The following is a 17,328-nucleotide window of genomic DNA, read 5'->3' as shown; positions in this document are numbered from 1 at the left end:
AAAGTCGGAGCAAATATTGACCCAGGAGTCGGTCTCAACTGTTTTTAATCTCATTCATCAAGGATGTGCTGAGTCTGGAGCCTCAGGGTTTATTTACTTGGCCGATGGGGGAGAAATGGTGATTCATCTATTCCTTCTGTAAACAGGGAATTTCGGTATTGTCACGGAACTTTGGAGACAGAGGGAGCTCAAGTGCAGAGCTTCCCCCCCCCCCCCTTTGTGTTTTGTTCGTTGCGTCTGAGATAATTACAGTAAGTGACTGACAAACACTGCCCCACCCTTAATGATGTTATTTGGGATGATGTGACACAGCGTTAACGGTTATCTTGTTGATCTGACGCCTTCTGAAGCAAGTCATGAATACTGAGCACAGTGGGATCTTGAGATTTGTCCATTGACCAGCCTGCTGTTGCTGGGAAGGTCAGTCAGCACTAATCCAGGCCCCCCTGTGAGATTAATAGTTAACAGAAACACACACAGCAGCAGAAGCACTCTTCTGGGCTGTGTTTTCGATTAGAGCTGCTACATTAGCTGTGGGGGTATCAGGTGAACATGGCTCTATGTGGGAGGACCTGATGTAAAAATGCATTAAACTGTGGAGATGGGCTGCAGCCTAATCGCCTATACTGGAAACAAACATGAGGAAACCACGGCAACGGGACATCGTGACCGCTGGTTCTCATGGTCAATGGACTGGCATGGAAACAGAGTCAGCTGGAAAAAGTGCCAGCGACCAGAGCTCCCTGCTTATCATGAAAATAAAAGCTCACATCTCCCTGGTAAACCACACACTCAGGCGTAATGTATAAAGTCAGCTGATTAAATGTTTTATCAAACTGTTCTGTTACTATGCAAAGTGAAAAACATGGAAGGTGTGAGGACGGGGGTGCACAGCAGCTGTCGATGCAGCATATGGTAGATCTGGTAAAACAAGTGTGAGGGAATGACTAATGTAATTCAAACACTCAGAGAGCAAACATTTGTTCACTTCCCATAAACACACGACATGTTCAAGTGTTGAACGTCGGGTGCTGCTGAAACACACCGTTGAAATGTACCTATTCAAAACTGCCATTTAGAAAATGTACTTTTATAATTTGTCAGTTCTCCGGCAGAACACATTTAAAACACAGAACTTGAGCAGGTTTCACTGTAGTCAGACATTAGGAGTGAAGCTGTTAAACAAGCTTTAGGTCAAACTAGAAATAACTAGAATTTGTGTTCACAAAAAGGCTCAACTGTCATTATAAAAGTCTCTTACCCTCAGAGCAACACACATGGATAATTTGTTGGTTTTTAGATTAAATGTCTATCTTATATTCCTGCTATTTTTTTTGTAAGTGTAAAAAAAGTTTTGTATTTACATGAGAAAAGCTTTGTACCTGAAACTAAGTTAAACTCTGAAAGGGGTTGTTCCTGATCCCTGATCAAAAGAGTCACGCAGATCCTCACCTCCGTGCACAGGTGCAGATCCGCAGAGGCTTGTGCAAAAAGCAGCCACAATGAAACGTGGCTCAGGTGAATCAGGCCTCGATGCATGGTCGCCTCCCGTCAGTGCTGAAGTGATGGAGCAGCGGAAGGTCTGACCCCAACCCTCAGGTGCAGGTGCTGCAGGAGGCGGGTGTAACACGTCAACTGGAAGCTGATTGGCTCCGGTAACTGTTTGCTATCATCTCCTGAAAAGACTCCAGACGTATTGGGAGCTGCATAACCAAACAGTTTATAAACAGTAAGTATACATTTCTAAATTTACATAGCAGTTAAATAAATGGGAAAATAATTTCTAAAGCAGTGGTGGGAAATGTAAGAAAAGATAACTAGATCCCACTGTAAAAATACACAATTAAAACTACAAAAGTGATGTCTTGCAGAATGTACTTGAATCCTCAAAATTAAAAGTATTCATTAGGATAATTTCATAGGTCTATGTCTCATTTTAGCCAATTCATTTGCCTTAAAAATAATAATAATAATCCTTACAATTTCAATAGGGCCTTACTGTCTGTCAGTGCCTGTCAGTGCTCGGGCCCTAATTATATGATAATTATTACTGATGCATACTTGTATAAGTGTAATTTAACAGTATTTTAATGGTGTTTTATTACGTATTCAAGTCTAATATTACATTATATGATCAGTTTTACTCATGCATTCATCTATAAGTGTCATTTTACAGTTGAAGCTCAGTGGGATGATCAGAGGTGTTTAATCTGCAAAGCCCCCAGTCTCATGAGAACAATTCTGAACAGAGTCAGACCCTAAGAATGTTTTTCGGTGTGAAACAATTGCAAAAATGAATCTGTCACTAATTTAGGAAATTATTAATTATGTTTATGAATGGAATAAAATATTAAAGTGGATTGAAAACACACACTTTAAAAAAAATAAAAATACTGAAGGGAGGAAAAGTTCCTCAACAAAGGTTTTATTTTGAAAGGGTCAACCGGAAAGTGTTGGTTGCTTAGAAACCAGATGGTGTTTTGGTTTTAGCGTTGTGTTCTTATTTAAGATGTCGAGCAGGGATCCTTTCCCCTCTCCAAAGTTAGAAAACGAGTTCAGCCTCAGCGGCTTCAGACCGCAACTGGTGAGTATATTTATCTATATTTAAACTTTCGGTCAATATATTCAAAATAGAATTCCATTTATTCAAATGATAATTCCATATATTCAAGCTTTCATTCCATATATTCAAAAAAGGACAATTTTATTCAATATATTATGAATATAGTGTTATAATTAATTCCCTAAGGGTGTGCCATATAATGTTATTAAATGTTTATATGTTTACCTGATGTTTGTTGGTTACCTATGTAAATGTAGGTAGATTAGCTACTGATAACTCACTAATGTGCATAGTTAATCTGATATTAATATAGTTTAGCTCCTGTTACTCACTGGTGTTTAATGTTTCTGATGTTAATGTAGATTAGCTACTGATAACTCAATTATATTTATTGATGTTTTTATAGTTTACCTACTGATAACTCACTTGTGCTTATTGATATTAATCTGAAGTTAATGTGGCCTTCCAGAGTGTTGTAGAGTCTAATGGCTACAACATTGCTCTTGCTGCTTGCCAATACAAATTAAAATGACCCTCAGCAACGAGTGACCCATCAGGCGATGCCAATTTGGTTTAACTTACATTAATTTGTTTTGTAAATTTGAATACATTTCCCCTGCCCTCATTCTGTGAAGAGACAAACATGCAAGAAACCGACACACCTGGCCCAGACTGAGGAGCCGTGGAGTCGCCTCTACGATAGAGCAACTTTGGCCAGCACCAGACGGAGTGTTATGTCCGATGAACTCCAGGTGAGCTCCAGCAGGTGGGGGTTCACCTTCTCTTATACAGCCAAAACTATATTATTAAATGCACCACTCGTCTTCTTCACCTCAGGCTCCCAACGACAGCCTCGACTTCAATCTAAGCTCAGTTTATGATCACGACAAGGACCTCTTCTATAAAAAGAACCAGACTTTATATCAGAAGGAGAGCGTGTCTGAGGACCACAGGTGGGTGTTTGTGGTGATGGACCGGCTTCATTATGGCCTTTCTGGATTCTCTTGAAACTGTGTTCAACAATATCTATCATATTTTACAGGAAACATGAAAACGAAAATCTGCCGAAGAGAGACATCGTCGTGTGGGTCGACCCACAGAGGCGCTCGGTTCACAGCATCAAGTGAAGAACTGAGGAACTTCAGTTAAAATAAAATTCCCAACATTTATCATCACAGCAGATAACATCTTTGTTCAGAAACTAATATAAAGCAATGCTTCTGATTCAGATCTATTATGAGTCTCGGTCTGGAGGAAAGTGTTTCTTAAATACCTCAGGGAGAACATGGGCAGCTTCTTTTGTACATGAAGCTTCGGGTACTTATCTAAAAGCGTTTTTGAGACTTGACGCTGAACACTGAAAGGTGACTGATGGTGATTTGATTTGATAAAACCCTTGAACCACAAATATCTTGATAAACACTGAACATCTTTTAGAATAAAAGTGGAATAAAAATAACACTTATCTCACTCTTCCAATACATGACTAAGATATTTAAATTTTGTCTTTACTTCTGTGCCGATTGAAAGATATGTCATAAACAAAGACACACATATGGTTAGTTAAAATAGCATGAATGTTTTTTCATGCGAATATTATTTCTCAGTTAAAAAGTTACCTACTTGATGCTGTACTGCAGACTGAATGAGGTTTTCAAGTGAGATATAAAATAAAATAAAAAATGAATATACCCATTTTAAATAAAAACAGCAGAACATTTTATTCAAATATATAAATATGCAAGGAACTGTTGCACATGTTAACATGTTTCTGCATGGACAAACAAAAGTGCAAACGCTGCAGGGATTATTTTTACTCTCAATAAAGCAGTTTTCTAAATGTCTCATTCAAAATGAAAAACTCCCTCAGTATAAATCTATAACCTTGTCTTTCAAATGCTCAATTGTTCATTGTACATTTTGGATGGTTTCATGTCCGGGCTTTTCTCTGCAACGCCCGTCTGATGAAGGCCTTCTCGTCCCACTGGTTGGGAGGAAGCATGTGGGGGCCGTTATGGACAAACAGGATGGTCATCTCCTCGGCGTACTCGAGATTCTGCAGCAGCTGGAGACGCACAGTGGGAGACAAGGTTCAGGAAAAAGAGGAGGAGAGACTCTTGTGCATAAACATAATACAATAGATAGACAGCTTACGACAGAACATTTAAAAACTGCATTCACTGACTTTTTGGTCATTAAACGCAGTTTGTAAATGTTCTGTTGCCGTCTTACACATCCATCCAGATATGAAGCAAGTCGAGCATTTTATTTAAAACCATGTGTCTGGCAATATTTACTCTAAATTCTGTCTCTTTAGCAGCTTAATTCTCGACTATGTTCACTAACAGGTTGCTAACTTTGTGGTTGTTTCTGGTTTGGGTCTGTCACTATGAGCAACATCTTTTAATAACAAATTCAGTGGAGATGTTCAGATACCAGCTTCAGAAAGGCCTCGGATAAAGCTCAAAATCCCAGGTCGGCCATCGACAGGGATGTGAATCTTTCCCTTTAAAGTATATTAATTTCACTAAATAATATCATAAAAAAGCAATTTTATTTTCCCATAAATCACTTGTTCTTTGCATTGCACTGCCACTGGACAGTAGAGTATTTAGAGCAGCAAAGAGATGCCTAGTAGTGGCTTTTTTTTCACAGGGTTTAACCTGAGACAGGTTAAACAACAACGATAGCAATAATCATTTCAATAAAGGGTTAGTAGCACACGTCTGTTAAAATATGTTGTTTTGTTAAATGCAGTTCTGCACTTGGTATCTGTAATACTGAAAAGCCAGGCATCTCAATCAGTATCAGTAAGGGGAAATGGTATCTAATGTAAAGATCAGACTCTTGACTCATTAGAAAGTAGCAACACTCACTTTGGGTGTTATGAAGAAGTACTGGGACGTGGTCTCTTTGCAGGCTGTTCGGACGACAATGTCAAAGACTCTCCTCTCATTTACAGGATCCATCCCCTACACAAAAGAGAAACAGACTCTGTAACATCCAAACAAGTGAGCAGTGACGCTGGATCCACATTTTTGAGATACTTGTAAAACCAAGGGGCGTATAAAGGTGACAAAAGAATGAATCAATATGTACAGTCACAAATTTGTTATGAAGTGATTGATCAAGGAAGTGGGTATGAACTTTTGATCCTTTCAAATCTGTCTGTATCTGTTCATTTTGGAGACAAAGATAAAAAAGGTCAAGTTTACAGCTTTTCTAATTGTTCATAACGTGAAAAAGTGCAGAACAAACGTCATTTTGACACATGACATCAAAGCAACATCCTTTCCCCCCACTGCTGTCAGGGTTTATCATTTTTCTCCCACTTCTTTGAACTTTTCTGTTTTCATATTTCAATCACCAAGTATTTTTTAGGCACTCTAAGGTAAGAGTTTGTTCTATATGCACTTGGATTATTTTTATATAATTACTTACTAACAAACTTCTTAGTCTTTGGTTATAGTAGGTTGTAAATAATGCACTGGCTCCACAAGAGACTGAAGTAATGTGTGTGTGCGTTAGCTACCTGGTTGATCTCATCCACCACTCTGAAGGGGCAGAGGTTGAGCTCCTGCAGGGCCATGAGGTAGAGCATGGTGGTGACGCTCCGCTCTCCTCCGCTCTGATGGTGCGCCGTCAGCTCGTGAAGCTGACTGCTGCTGTGAAACTTAACCCGAATACGGATCCCATATTTGTCGTACTCCTCCTGCAGTGGACAAACAGCTTTGTCACTGTGATGATATGATAACACATTTTATTCTAAACGCGTCCTATGAATGCTCCTATTCTTCTCTTTCATTCTTCTTTAGTCCTCTTGCTAGAAGTAGTGTGGGATCCACTATTAAGAGGTAAGTTTTACAATAAAGCACAGTTTGAACTGGCTGGTGTTTCAGTTGTAGCACATATGTTGTGCTGAGTATAAGAGAAATGTGTATAAAACAAAACACAAGACATTCAAAATGCTAAATTTGACACACATGAATGTTCACATTTTGCGCATTACCGAAACGTGTGACACAGAGGTGGTGGAACGGTGGAAATCAAGTATTACATTTTATGCCCAGACCACATCGTAAGTAAATGCGCGTCGGAAAGCAACCACACAGATTCAGTTGCCTATTGTTTCCATGTACCGTATGCACTTTACAGCAGAATAGACAGTGAAAGGGATCTTTCACCACAGTTTCAATGTCAGTGAAATATGTCACATTATGTTTTGTACCTGTTTCAAAATAAAAGCACTCTAGCTGGCACTCTAGCCTGAACCACCATTCGCTACACATGGGTCCTGTGCAACTCAGGCATTAAGGTTTTAAAAGGCCAAAAATAAATTTGGACTAATATATCAAAAAAATTTAATTTAATCAAGAGTGTGTGTCTGTATTTACCTCGTTCTCCGTGTGCAGATCCACCTCACCGGCACACTGCATGGAGCGAAAGAAGTCGCTGAACTTGACGTTTATCTGTTCAACAAGCTGCTTCAGAGGGTTCAGCCAACATTCCTTCGCCTGTGACACAAACAACGTCTCTATACATGAATTTATACAAAAGGTGGCATTTCTGTCATATCAGGAAGAACAGACTGAAGCATTATTTGAAAAAGAACTGTATAATAATAAAAATAAAATTGGTTACAGACCTCAGCTATGCTCTGTCGGTAGGTGTCTAGAGCAGTGCTCTTATCTTGCAGCTCGTTCTCCAGATTTTTGATCTCCTGCTCTCTTTTGTTGTACTCGTCAACAACCTTCACAGCAGAAAGAATAAACAAACAGAAGAATAAACAAACATTCACACTCTGGAAAACACAACAAATAATTTTCCGGGCATCAAACTATTTGTTCTTCATACTTTTCTGTAGAGATTTCTTATATAGCAGTTTAATCTGTCCAAATCATTACACAAGCATTAAAATCTTTATTGAATTTTTTCCTAAATATTGGTGCTACGATTAAACTCATGACTTTGCAAATACTTCAATTTGGAATTTACTGCCAATCGTGATAGAAAATGATCTGTATTTCATCCATGATTTCCAGGCTGAGAAAGGCTTCTAACTGCCTTCTGAGAATGAACATAATTGAGTTTGTAAAACATTAAGCGCTTCTGATCCTTACACTTTCACTGAGGCCAGTGAAGCACTCGGCTCTGGATTGCTCCTCATTCAGCATGGCATCGATCTCGTCCAGTGTGTCTGGCAGCTTGCTGAATGCCTGCGTTAACATAACATGAACCATTAACATTTAATAAAGCATTATGAATCATGTTTTTTTATGTTGAAAAGTTGTTCACAGTTGTGATTATCCTGCATTACAAGATAATCGTCTAGAAAGGGAATGCAGTGATAAGACTGCTCAGCACTAACGTTACACAGGTCTTCAGGTAAGGACTCATTAGGCTGCAGCCGACAGATCGACTTCCCTCTCTTCAACAGGCCTTTGCATTGTTCTGTCAGCTGAACTTTCCTCTGCTCCAGACGCTGGCATTTTTGCTGCAAGAACACAAGGACATTTAATATATTTAGAACGGATGTGTGAATATACTTAAAACCAGCCGATATGTTTGCAGGCTCCTCCCTACGTCTACATCACAATGCAATGAATCATACCAGTATAATTTAAAATAATCTTCAGTGTTGTGTTTAATTGCAGCGTCATCTGTTCACAGCTTCCTTTCGTCCTGACGTACCTGAGCTCAACACGAGCTGACCAATCACAGCACACTGGGCTTTAAAGCTGCGAGATTCTTCAGCTGCTGGAGCAGTGAATGCAATTCAAAAAACTAAAGCGTTTTCTGAACTTTGGAGACTTTATACCTATTCAACTAATGCCCATAATTCAAATTCTGCACCCCAAAAACGAGCATAATTTGTCTCCCATTTAAAATTTTCTTCAAACAATGGCTGACGATATTAGCAAGTGGAGTGTATATTTTTTAAAGTTTCTGACATTTGGGAGGGGGCAATGTTTTACAATCAAAGCCAAGTATTGGAGTTCTCAAATGTTTTTTATTTCATGCCTCTATCTGTTTCGGAGGCTGAAAAATAAAAGTATTTTTTAATGTTGGCATTTCTCTCAGTCCTTCAGAAAACCATCAGGTTTAGGTGGTTGTTTTCAAACAATGCTTCGGCTTTAGAGTATGATTTGTTCAGTGCCTTAGGTCTTAATAGGTTGTTATAAGCCAGTGAAATAAATGAGGGAATATCGTGGAGAGCCCTGCAGGACAAATGCAGACATGACCCCTGTTCCTTTCAGTGAGCAAAGTGTTCTCAATCCATCCTGCCTTTTATGTGAAACACTTACATCCGTGGACTTAAGTTCCGAGGCACCTTCTCTACAGTCATTCTCCAGCTGGGCCTTCTCTTCCGTCAGCCCCACCGTGTCCAGAGCCAGGTACACCTTCTCTATAGTGAGCTTGGCCCTCAGCTACAGACACCGAAAAGAGCACAATGACAGTCAAAGACAAGACAGACAGACAAAGGCAAGAGAACTCATGAGGATAGGTGTGCATTCTTAGAAAAATTACATGAAAAAGCATTATTCTTAAAAATCCATTCATAAACTAATCCAATTATAAACAGTCTTTCTTTGCGTTTGGTTAATAATGCAAGACCTAATTGCTGTCAGATATTTATTGTAAATCTAGCTAAATCCTACAGTGACATATCACATAAAAAAAGAAGGGAGGAGGGCATAGACAGAAAATGTCAGAAACGTCTTGCCACAGCTATTATTGTGTGAACAACCTAATGTAGCCATACCTTCATTTGGGCCATGAACTCTGCCACGATGGAAACCTTCTGTGAATTGACAGCTGCAATTTTCACTTTAATCCCCTTCTCAATCTCATTCAGGTCAATGACATTGTGCTCCATATGCCGGAGACTAAACACACGGGGAGGGAGAGACAACATATAAAGGCTGGTTTATTATTTTGTATAAAATCGACACACACTGCAACAGCTATAATGTCTCTCACTGGTCAAACAAGCACAAAAAAACACCTTATTCTGCAGGGCAACAACAGAGTGTTTTTGTACACCAAGTATAAATGTTCAGGAAGGTGAAGAGTAAAACAGCCTTAACACGTCTTTAAAGAGATCCAAACCTTAAGTTATGTAAACACAAGACATTACTGTTCATGTTACACCACAGACATACCTGTCTTGTTTGGTACTGATTTTCTGCTCCAGTTGTCTCTTTTTGCCCTTGACTTCAGAGAGATGCTTTTTCTCGGCCAACAGCTCATTGTCTCGACGCTCCAGGACGATGATTTCCTTCTGCAGGGCCTTGAGCCGTTCTTCAATGTCTCGTAGCTTCAGTTCACCTGCCTGGTCACAGTGGGTGTTGACAATGAAGATCTTGACAGACAGTTCTTAAGGCACAGTACATATCGAGAAATGCCAGATTTCCTACTAACAAATCATTAAAGAAAAGTGTTTGGGCTGTGCTCAGATATATAATGCAGCATCTCACCTTCATCTGCTGCTCCAGCTCCTGTTTCCCCTCAGCATCCACAGTGATGTTGAGGAACTGAGACGGGTTCAATGCAGAGTTGCTCGTGATCATCTTTTTAGAGTACTGAGACCTCTTCACCGTGTACCTCTCCTCTGTCGTGTATAACACCTTGAGGTAGGGCTCCTCAATCACCTTTGAGAGAGAAAATGCACAGAAAGTTTGGCAGATACTAGCGCTCACCCAACTTGAAAATTAAACCTGACAGACCAATTCTGTCAGGTTTGGTCAATTTAGAGGTGATGTGTGTGTAATTTCATGGGTTTTGCATTTTTCATGGGTTTTGCATTTTTCCAGACATCACCGACATCCAGTACATCCTTTTTCTAACATCATAATTTCAGTGTTGTGCTGTTCTGAAGACATAATGTGGAAAGATGGACGTACCGTTTTGATCAATGCTTTGGTTTGATCATTGCCAACTGGGACATCATGCACTTTGTACTGGTGACAAAGGAAACTCATCACCTCATCAGGAGCATCGAACATCTCACGCAGGTAGGAGTAGAACCCGAAACGCCTGCGAATATGTACACTTTTTAAAATTTGTACGAAACTTAATGGTCAAGAACAGCGATCAAACATTATATAAATATAGAGACCTAAACAAAAGTATACAGTTCACGTTGATTTTATTCCTCATTACATTAATTATTTTTCTCTCACCTCAGAGATTCGATAGGTAGGGTTGGCTTCTCGTTAGAACAAGATCTCTCTGGGGCAGAAATGGAATTCACCTTCAAGTTCAATTTGTCACGGACCTGAGGGTACAGTGTACAGTTTTGGATTTGGGAGGGTAAAACTCTTCACACTAAGTTTTGAATCATCGGACGTTAAATTTAACTGGAATTTGCGCTCTGTATAACGCTGACCTCAGTCATGAATGTCTCCATGTCGTCTCTCCTCTGGAAGACAAACGACCGCAGGTCGCGGAACGGGATGTGAGTTTCCACATACTTGGCGAAACGAGAATCCTTGACATTGATCTGACAAATAATGAAAGAATCAATACATGGCTCATTTAAAAAATATATATCATCACAATTCTAATCAGTAAACCAACCAGGTTTCAGTTTCTTAAGGGAACATGTCCTAAATTGTTAATATTTTTATTCCCATTTACCTCAGGTTTTACCTCTGAACCTGACGGAACTGAACTCACTTATCTTTATCGTGTGTGCATTTTTGTATGTACAGAATTTGAAAAATAGAAATCTGCTTACAACTATATTATAGTGTGTTATTATCCATTTATTAAATGTTCTGAAACAATGCTAAACATGGTTCACTGATACTCACCATCAGCATCATGGGCTCATGAACATTCCCAGTAAAAACAGTTCTGTTCTGCCTGAGCCACTGAAGAGCAGAATGTGTGTCCCTGTGGCGTCCTCGCAGCTTTTCCTCTTTGGCGTTCATCATGTTGGTCATGTCATTGAGCTTCCTCTCCAACACTGGCAATAAAAATGAATAAACATAACCTACATGAAACCAACTCTGTGTGTTACAGACAAAGGCAGAGTTCAAGTCCCTGAGTAGGCAGCATTGTAATGTGGTCCAGAGGACACTGTGGACAACACTCACTCCTGGACTCAGCAAAGACGTTGTTCCTCTCCCTTTGAAGGTCAGCCTTCTCTCCTTCAAGCTTGGCTCTCTCCTCCTGGATGCTTCTCAGCTCGACATTGATGGCATTGATCTGAGGCGTCACATCTTGTTGATCACCGACTTTGGCGAGTTCTGTCTTCAAGTCATCGATCGTGCGTCGGGTGTTGCTGAGTCGCTTCTGTTGGTCTTCCGCCTCCTTTTGCTTGAGATTCAGTATTTGTTTAGTATCGTCGATCTGCAAAGGAGAGTTGTTGTTTATTATGAAAAACATACAGCTGCAGATCAAGGCTACTTTATACTCAGAATATGGACAACTTAAATGTTATTAAGTGGGACTATATTGTACTAACAAAGCATACCATTTTCAAATGAACTGAAATAATCTGAAACCTCTTCAAAAAATAAATATTTGCTGTTAATTTGCTTGATTGAACAAATGTTTACATGAGCATTCTTGGCTGCTGAATCTAAGATGGAAGTATATTTAGTGTATAATGACATGTTTGTGTTCTTCGCAAAAAACTGATTCAAATTTGACTTTCAATGTTTTGTTCAGTCCCAAAGATGAAGTCTTACCTCTTTTTCTTTTCCATCCAACTGATCTTGTTTCTGTTTGCACCTGTTTGATGCGTCTCTGATGGCCGCAGTCTGAAAAATTGTTCAACTCATTTTAACTGTCATATCACAAATAATAAATTTCAGTGTTCATTTCACTGTAGAGAAACATACTGACAACCCAGGCCTTTGATTTCTGATAACAATATTAGGCCAAAAACGTTAAGTAATTTTATTTATTCCTGATTTATACATGGTTATTTAACATTTAAGAAATATACTTAGTCTATAGTCATGGGTGCCTGCACGTGACAATAGCTCTTCATTGGATGTTATTGTCTAGTACATTTATTATAAAACTGCATTTAAAGAAGTAGAAAAGTTTAATTCAAGGGTATTCTACAGCTCTACAGAAAATAACATAACTTCCCACATTTCTTCTTTAAGACCTGACTGCTATTCTTCAGATACATCACTCAGAGTCTATCAATATTTGCCTTTTTACCTTAGCCTTTATTTGTGCATCGGTGGGCTTCATTTTGTCTTCAATCTGCTGGATCTTCCTCAGCATGGGTGTCTGGGCCTGCTTCAGGGCAGAGAGCTGCTTTTTAGCCTCATCTCGCTCCTTCTTTGCATCTTCCAGCTCCTTACGGGTGGCCTCATACTCCTAAAGAGGGATGGAATTCAGTGTTGTCCGAGTGCGCACAATGTTCAGTTCTCTCCCTTTCTCATGTTTTTTTTCAACCACTCACCACCCACGGTTTCTTCTTCTGAAGCAGCAGGATCACGTCAAGATGTCTCTTCTTTTCGTAGTAACGGTTCACATCCAGTTTGTTCCTCTCGTGCCTCTGCTTGGCCTTCTCCATGAAGCTGACCTTGTCTTTCACAGCGTTCTAAAGGGAAACAAACCACAACCGACACTGATAAACCTGTAGGTGCCAGAAGCAAAATGCTCTTTATATATTTTTTTTAATACAGATAAAAAAAAAAATATATATATATATATATATATATATATATATATATATATATATATATATATATATATATATATATAAATAATCGATGATGTAGAACTGATTGTGACTACAGTACAGAATCCAAAGAAATTACAACTATGTTTAATGTTAAGACATACACCTTTATATATATATATATATATATATAAATAAACACACAAAATTGTTCTTGTATTTTTTACTAGCTCTTGAAAAAGTACTGAGTTTTCAACATCAACAAAATTGTATCCAAAGCATTTCCCCTTAAATAAAGGACTTGGTTTACCTCCAGTTCTCGTTCCTTGTTGCGAAAGTTTTTGAGCTTACAGTGGTACTCGTACATCTCTGGTGGTCCCACTGACTTCTCAGTTGCTTCTAGCAACTCAATTTTGGACATTTTGGCAAACTCCCCCACCTTTTCCTAAAGGGACAAACCAGCCAAATCAATCGAAAATGGTGAGTAAAAAGTTATTCGGATATGGCTTTTAAGAATAACCTGAGCTTTTAACTTCTTAGAGCTAAGACATTACAGCACAAATAATTCTATCCCACATAACAGGATTAATTAAGCATAACATCATACCTGAGGCAGAAACTGGCAGAGGTTGCTGACTTGGATGTGCAGAGCTCTAACCTCCTCTTCCACAGTTTTCTGGTTACTGGGTCTTCCGTTCAACATCCACTGAGACTGATTGTTCTCCACGTGAATCTCTCTGTGGATCACCAAGTTGCCACCAACCTTGTACCTTCAATAACAACAAGGGGGTGTGCTCCAACAATCAGGTAAACATAGCACTGGTCAGACTTGACAGAATGTTATTCAATTATTATTCATTAGATCATGACATGGCTTCTGAAATATGTTTATTTTTTGCTAAATTACATCACAAAGATTAATATCGACATTCTAAACTGGTTCCTCAGAGCCATCCGTACAAATGAAACACAAATGGATAAAATTGACTATATCTAAAAGCTTACCTTTCCTAGTAACAATACTGTGTGTGTTTGTGTGTGTGTGTGTGTGTGTGTGTGTGTGTGTGTGTGTGTGTCACATAACTCACAGTTCAATCTCAATAAATCCCTTCGTGCACCCACGTTTGACATAAAGCCCAACCTACAAAAAACAAACAAAGAGACAAATCTTTTTAACAGGCATCATAATTATCAAAAGTATTTGTCAGCTAATATTAGTTTATAATAATTAGACTGGGTGATTCTTGCTGTGCAAGAGGACGATGAATGACATTATAATAACAATGTATTAAAAAAAGAACAGTTGTGCTGTTCCTCTCAGATGAAAACCTACATGTCAGCCTTGAATGATACAATTCAAGAAACCAAGGCCTGATAAAGTGCAGCTACAGTGTTGCTCTGCTGTGTACCTTGTCGCCTCTGCCCAGGATAGCGGTCTTGCCTGCCAGGCCCAGACAGATGGCACAAACAATGCTGGACTTGCCAGTTCCATTAGCTCCAACAATCATGTTCAGATTAGGTCCAGGATTCACCACAGAGAGGTCATAGGTTCTGTCAAAGTACAGAGCAAATATTAAAGGTTTTCCTGCAGTGTTCTACAACAGACATAGAGCAGACACAGACCTTTTTCTGAAATAAAGAGCACCTCTACTGACAATAAATAAATCAATGAGAGCAGATCCATTTCATGTATCTTCAGTTCAGGGTTTGTCTAGAGACTAAACTGATCATTAGACATATGCCTCTGCTAAAGAATCTACTCAGGGAAATGCTGCAAATCCCCTTGAGTTCATACTAAATGCTTATTATGTGTTTATCTGCATCCACTGGGTGTTTATTTGTGAAGAACAGACGCACCGATTATTATTCACAAATTTCCAAGACGATGCAACCCGATACTCAGGCAGTGGACGTCACTTGCCTGCACCGTTATCTCTTTGACAAACAGTTTGTCACAAAAGTGCAATGATAGATTGGGCAGTGAGGTTTGTTTCTCAGGGATGAAAGGACACATTCATCGGACACATTTGAAAGTGCTTATGAAATGTGACAACTCAGTGACGCACTGGCCTTTAGGATGCAGCCCTTGAATTGAGACACATCTACAGTCTATGGGGAGGATGAGCTCTTGAACTTACATCAGTGTTATAAATGACATTTTTAACTTAACTTACTTAACGTTACAGAGAGACTAACTTTGAGATCGTTATTTTACGTGTATTTTCATTTCTTTGTTAGGCCCATGCCCCATCCACTCACATGGAGGAGGCGGGGTTTGTGAGCTTTAGGGCAGCCGGGTACCGGGAGGGGAGTCGCTTTGGCTTCACTTCGATGAGCAAACACATCGTCCATCTTTACTAACAGTCTTCTGCTTTAGCTCTGTACGTGCACGACTGTGTCCTGCTCCCACAGGGGCCAGACCGCACGTTGGCAACAGGCAGACATGTTAGCTTAGCGGCGCAGCTAGCACAGGTCCTGGTTGTTGACTGACAGTTGAGGGGAGGTGACTTACAGGAAGTTTTTCATGGTGATGCGAAGAATGGATCCTTCCACGAAGCGACCCTCCTCCTTGGGCCGGCTGCTGACGCTGGTCTGCGAGCTGCTGTGAGCCTGTGAGGACCGCGGGCGCTTGACGGCCGCCGCCATGTTTAAAAGAAGTTATAATAAAAACACCAGCTTCCTGTTTGCAGCGCTACATGTGAGCGTCTCCCTCCCGCGCTTTGCCCCGTTGTTGTTGACGGCTGGTTGGACAATGTGGGTCACGTGTGTTTAGGTCGACGTCATCGTAAAAACTCCCGGTCATTATCGCGGGATCTCAGTAATTTCCCTGCTGATCATTAACCCCTCGACTCGCATTGTACAACTTTATTCGATGTTAAATGTGATCAAGATGCTCAGTGTAGCTTTTGTGCGTCGGCAATGGTTTTTCTGCTTCTCCTACACCTCATTAGGGCCCGAGCACAGACATCAAAGGTGTCTGGTGAGACCCTATTGTAATGATTATTATTATTATTATTCAGGCAAATGAATTGGCTTTTTGAGGGCTTTAACATGCTCAACTTCTTACCAAAATTTGCAGAAAGTTAGAAAGTGGTGAAAATTTACGTATTCTGAAGGAATTTTCAATGGGCGTCGCAAAATGGCTCAACGGTGCCCCCCGAGACAGCCCGAGACCCCCGGAAGGTGTTCCCATTGACCTATCTTCACAAAAATCGATATACAGGTGTATCATGACCAGACAAACAAAAAAGTCTCTTGGTGCAATTGGAAAAACACAACAGGAAGCCTGCTATTTTGCATTTAGTGGCCATTTTGGCCATATTCCACATTTTTTCTTTGATACACTTGTACCAGGGTTTTCATCGGATCAACTTCAAATTGAGATGAGTGTCATCACAACAAGATGGAGATAAAAACTGACTGACGGATTTTTTTTTAATCACACGGTGTGACCGTGGCGTGGCGTCAAAGTTTGATTACACGCCATTAAAACACGATGTTCTGTAACGCGGACATACATGGACCATGAATCCTTTGATTTCAGTCTTCCTAGATCAAAGGAAACTTTATGTTTTGCAAAGGTTACGTCTCTCTCTCTCAGAACTGGTTATTTTAGTTTTTTCAGACAAAAAGCATGCAACGCTTCAAAATGGATGTGCTCGGGCCCACCCAGTGCTGCTTTGCAGCCCTAAAAATTTTATATTATTCTTGTTACAAGTTGAATCACATTTGATACTGCTCCTGTATATATTTATTTTATATATATATTTTTTAGATATATACATTTTATTTTCTATTTAAACATTTTTATATTCTATTTTATTCTATTTTGTACTATTTCTATTTATTATTATTATTATTATTCAGGCAAATGAAATGGCTTTTTGAGGGCTTTAACATGCTCAACTTCTTACCAAAATTTGCAGAAAGTTAGAAAGTGGTGAAAATTTACATATTCTGAAGGAATTTTCAATGGGCGTCGCAAAATGGCTCAACGGTGCCCCCCGAGACCCCCCGAGACCCCCAGAAGGTGTTCCCATTGACCTATCTTCACAAAAATCGATATACAGGTGTATCATGACCAGACAAACAAAAAAGTCTCTTGGTGCAATTG

The 17,328-nt window shown here is 39.6% G+C and overlaps 2 protein-coding genes across 2 annotated transcripts; one reads left to right on the top strand and one right to left on the bottom strand.

The window, feature by feature from the left end:
• Window positions 1-1,668: 1,668 nt before the first annotated feature.
• Window positions 1,669-3,690, top strand: cfap276 (cilia and flagella associated protein 276). The gene is made up of 5 exons (XM_061075124.1): window positions 1,669-1,729; window positions 2,510-2,584; window positions 3,199-3,315; window positions 3,401-3,516; window positions 3,606-3,690. Exons 2-5 carry the CDS (start codon window positions 2,510-2,512, stop codon window positions 3,688-3,690), a joined length of 393 nt encoding a protein of 130 aa, XP_060931107.1. The 5' UTR covers window positions 1,669-1,729.
• A 584-nt stretch (window positions 3,691-4,274) lies between these two features.
• Window positions 4,275-15,934, bottom strand: smc5 (structural maintenance of chromosomes 5). Its single transcript, XM_061075372.1, has 24 exons — window positions 15,727-15,934; window positions 14,624-14,765; window positions 14,303-14,355; window positions 13,822-13,984; window positions 13,525-13,659; window positions 12,993-13,133; window positions 12,746-12,907; window positions 12,262-12,333; window positions 11,665-11,920; window positions 11,380-11,534; window positions 10,953-11,066; window positions 10,747-10,841; window positions 10,468-10,600; window positions 10,042-10,215; window positions 9,727-9,896; window positions 9,327-9,450; window positions 8,869-8,991; window positions 7,932-8,057; window positions 7,684-7,779; window positions 7,209-7,313; window positions 6,958-7,077; window positions 6,096-6,275; window positions 5,440-5,535; window positions 4,275-4,628 (listed from the first exon to the last, which is right to left on the bottom strand). Exons 1-24 carry the CDS (start codon window positions 15,858-15,860, stop codon window positions 4,494-4,496), a joined length of 3,204 nt encoding a protein of 1,067 aa, XP_060931355.1. The 5' UTR covers window positions 15,861-15,934; the 3' UTR covers window positions 4,275-4,493.
• Window positions 15,935-17,328: the final 1,394 nt, after the last annotated feature.

The sequence above is a fragment of the Limanda limanda genome, chromosome 7 (assembly GCF_963576545.1).
Source record: "Limanda limanda chromosome 7, fLimLim1.1, whole genome shotgun sequence".
NCBI lineage: Eukaryota > Metazoa > Chordata > Actinopteri > Pleuronectiformes > Pleuronectidae > Limanda > Limanda limanda.
The sequence above is the reverse complement of the archived record's forward strand: the minus strand, read 5'-3'. Positions and strand labels throughout refer to the sequence as shown.

Coding starts and splice junctions, on each gene's coding strand:
- cfap276 (XM_061075124.1), top strand. CDS start 2,510: ATGTCGAGCAGGGATCCTTTCCCCTCTCCAAAGTTAGAAAACGAGTTC. Junction 2,585..3,198: donor GCGGCTTCAGACCGCAACTG/GTGAGTATATTT, acceptor CATTCTGTGAAG/AGACAAACATGCAAGAAACC. Junction 3,316..3,400: donor TTATGTCCGATGAACTCCAG/GTGAGCTCCAGC, acceptor TCTTCACCTCAG/GCTCCCAACGACAGCCTCGA.
- smc5 (XM_061075372.1), bottom strand. CDS start 15,860: ATGGCGGCGGCCGTCAAGCGCCCGCGGTCCTCACAGGCTCACAGCAGC. Junction 14,766..15,726: donor ATCACCATGAAAAACTTCCT/GTAAGTCACCTC, acceptor GTACTTTGACAG/AACCTATGACCTCTCTGTGG. Junction 6,276..6,957: donor ATCTGCACACGGAGAACGAG/GTAAATACAGAC, acceptor TGTCCACTGCAG/GAGGAGTACGACAAATATGG.